The 3,601-nt window shown below is 40.8% G+C and overlaps 1 protein-coding gene across 2 annotated transcripts in view; it reads right to left on the bottom strand.

Annotated features, from left to right (window-relative positions):
• The window catches only part of CCDC113 (coiled-coil domain containing 113), a 33,955-nt gene that overhangs the window by 30,088 nt on the left and 266 nt on the right, over positions 1 to 3,601 (bottom strand). For both annotated transcript variants that reach the window (XM_010861846.1, XM_010861847.1), the window contains exon 2: positions 208 to 334. In XM_010861846.1, the coding sequence (XP_010860148.1) occupies positions 208 to 334 (127 nt within the window). The remainder of the gene's footprint in view (positions 1 to 207; positions 335 to 3,601) is intronic.

Raw genomic sequence — 3,601 nt, forward strand, 5'->3', positions numbered from 1 at the left:
CACCAGCAATCTATTTTACACATGGTAGTATATATATGTCAATCCTAATCTAAAGAGAAACCTTGGAGGGAAAAGACCCAAAATTAGAACAGGGAGAAAGTCATATGCCACTTGGCCAAGAAGGGCACAGCAAAGGCAGATAACAAATGCTACTTGCATCTAAAGGTGCAAAGAGCTTTAAAGAATTCTTAGATCTCCCTTGCATACCTGTGCAATTTCTGCTCCTGTTATTTTGATTTCTGATAATCGTGGAGGTCGCTGATCCTTGAGCTCCAGTTTATTATAATATTTTTCAAACATCTCCGTCTCAGTTTTGAGAGCAGAGTTTCCATAGCTGCAAAACAGAGGGTGCCCTTGAGAAAGTTCCACCAACTGGAGTTTAAATCCCAAGTACCTAGTATTTAACACTTGCTAGCAGTGTTCTTGCCTGGAGAATCCCAGGGATGGGGGAGCCTGGTGGGCTGCCGTCTATGGGGTCGCACAGAGTCGGACACGACTGAAGCGACTTAGCAGCAGCAGCAATGAGCCATAAAGTTCAGAGCACTAGGATTAAAGGCATACATTGGGGATATAATGGATTCAGTTTCGAACAACTGCAATCAAGTAAATAGTGCAATAAAGTGAGTCAAATGAATTTTTTGGTTTTTTGGTGCATTAAAATTATGTTTACATTATACTGTAGTCTACTAAGTGTGCATGCCATTATGTCTAAAAAAAGTACATACTTTAATTAACAATGCTTTATTGCTAAAAAACACTAACCATCATCTGAGCTTTCAGCAGGTCATAATCTTTGCAATAGTAGCATCAAAAATCAGTGACCACAAATCACCATAACAAATATAATAATATAAAGAAAAAGCTTGAAATATTTCAAAAAATCATGGAAATGTGACAGAGACACAAAATGAGCAAATGATGTTGGAAAAAATAGCATCAATATGCTTGCTCAATGCAGAGTTGCCACAAACCTTTGTTTTGTAAAAAACACAATGTCCGTAAGGTACAATAAAGCAAAATGCAATAAAATGAGATATGCCTATATACTGAAAATTGGTACAAGTTTCATCTTCAAGTATCTTCTAACCAATTTGTGAAATTCCTTCTGAATTAATACTTAATATTTTATTTTTAAATTTTACTTTTGGCCGCACTGGGTCTTTGTTGCTGCAAACAGGCTTTCTCTAGTTGCAGCAAGGGGCTTCTCTCCAGTTGTGGTACATAGGCTTCTGACTGCCTTGGCTTCTCTTCTTGCAAAGCACAGGCTCTAGGTGCACAGCAGTAATTGTGGCTTTCGGGCTCCTGAGCACAGGCTCCGTAGTTGTGGCGCACAGGTTTAACTGCTCTGTGGCATGCAGAATCTTCCCAGCTGCTGCTGCTGCTGCTAAGTCACTTAAGTCGTGTCCGACTCTGTGCGACCCCATAGACGGAAGCCCACCAGGCTCCCCCATCCCTGGGATTCTCCAGGCAAGAACACTGAAGTGGGTTGCCATTTCCTGCTCCAATGCATGAAAGTGAAAAGTGAAAGGGAAGCCGCTCAGTCATGTCCGACTCTTCGAAACCCCATGGACTGCAGCCTACCAGGCTCCTCCGTCCATGGGATTTTCCAGGCAAGAGTACTGGAGTGGGGTGCCATTGCCTTCCCCGGAATCTTCCCAGACCAGGGATCAAAACTGTGTCCCCTGCATTGGCAGGGATATTCTTAACCACTGGACCACCAGGGAAGTCCACTACAGAATTCTTGAAGTTACACACATCCACAATCTTCAGAGGTTTACTTTGGTTTATATTTCTCAGTTCTTTTATTTCCAGCCACCCAGTGGATGAAGTATTATTCTCTAGAAGTCTATTATAAAAGACTTTGAACAGATGGTTTTTAAACATTAGAGATGACAAAGCTAGTTTATCCTGTATATGCCAAGATTGTGACCCTTTCAACTTATATAACATACCCGTATGTTACATATGAGTGTATAGGGCTTCCCTGGTGGCTCAGTTGGTAAAGAATTTGCCTGCAATGTGGGAGACCTGAGTTCGATCCCTGGGTTGGGAAGATGCCCTGGAGAAGGAAAAGGCTACCTACTCCAGTATTCTGGCCTGGAGAATCCCGTGGATTATATAGTTCATGGTGTCGCAGAGTCGGACATGACTGAGCAACTTTCACTTTCACATAATACATCAATGGTAAAGAACCCATAAGCCAGTGCAGGAAATGTGAGTGCAATTCCTGGGTGGGGAGGATCCTCTGGGGAAGGAAATGGCAACTCCCTCTAGTAGTCTTGCCTGGGAAATTCCCTATGGACTGTAGGGTCGCAAAGAGTCGGACATGACTGAATCGACTTAGTATGCACTCATGGACTATAGCCCGCCAGGCTCCTTCTGTTCCATGGGGTCACAAAAGAAGTCGGACACAATTTATAGACTGAACAGCAACAATATAATACACACATATGTATGTAAGTGTATATAAGAGAGAGAACAGCTTTGATATTTTCATATGTTATTGAGCTAAACATCTGTTTACTGTGTTGAAAATCCTGTTTGGCTGAATTTTAATATTAGTGGGAAAGATTCAACAGAAAAGCCTGATACATCAAAGCATCTTTCTTTTTCAGCATATGTCATGTTCCCAGTGTAGGCTGTGGAGTTGCACCAAAGTCTTTTTTTTAATTAATTTTTTATTGGAATACAGTTGACTTACAAAGTTGTCTTAGTTTCTGCTTACAGCAAACTCAGTTATAGATATACATATACCCACTCTTTTTTATTCTATTCCCATATAGGTCATTACAGAGCATTGAATAGATTTCTCTGTGCTATACAGTAGGTTCTTATTTGTTATGTAATTTACATACAATAGTGCAATCTGAGTCTTAATTTTAGCTCTACCACTGACTAGCTGTGTGACTGTAAGAAAGTGACTTAACTTCTGTGTCTGTTTCCTCACCATCTTACTAGGGTTATTTTGTCATTATATTAGTTCATATGTGCAAAATACTTGGTACATAATAAGCACTCAAGATTGTAGCTGTTTTAGTAATAATACCTCAATTCTGACCTAAACTATTTATAAACATTTTGCAGTAACAGCTATTCAACTCCCAGGCCAGGGTGTTCTATGTGAAATCAGTAAGTTGTACAACTAAACTCAATTACCTCATAGAACTTGATATCCAATTTACTTGCCATAGTAGATATTAAAACAGATTGCTAAAAATATAGAAAATTGGGCTAGTCCTTCTTTGCTGTTCACTTCTATACTTATACTCTGGTTTAGGTATGTTGCTTCATACTAAAAGTATCTCAGTAGCCTCCCTTCTATCTGCTTCCATCTTAATTTTATTATAGAATCTTAGCATTGGAAAGGGACTTAGAGGTCACCTGGTCCAAGCTGTCATCGCACAATAGAGAAGTGGCTAAGCACACAGCGTGGCACCAGACAGACCCACCAGGCTGAAGCTCTAGCTTCACCAATTACCCTCTAGGCTTCGCATCTTTGTCTCCATCAGTGGCTTGTTAGTCCCCTGAAGGTGGAGACACGGGAATAAAGAGCAAAGGTAGGCGCCTTTACCACTTTTTGGTGGTGGGGTGGAGAGGGGGG

This window comes from Bison bison, unplaced genomic scaffold, assembly GCF_000754665.1.
Source record: "Bison bison bison isolate TAMUID 2011002044 unplaced genomic scaffold, Bison_UMD1.0 scf7180017864473, whole genome shotgun sequence".
Lineage (NCBI taxonomy): Eukaryota > Metazoa > Chordata > Mammalia > Artiodactyla > Bovidae > Bison > Bison bison.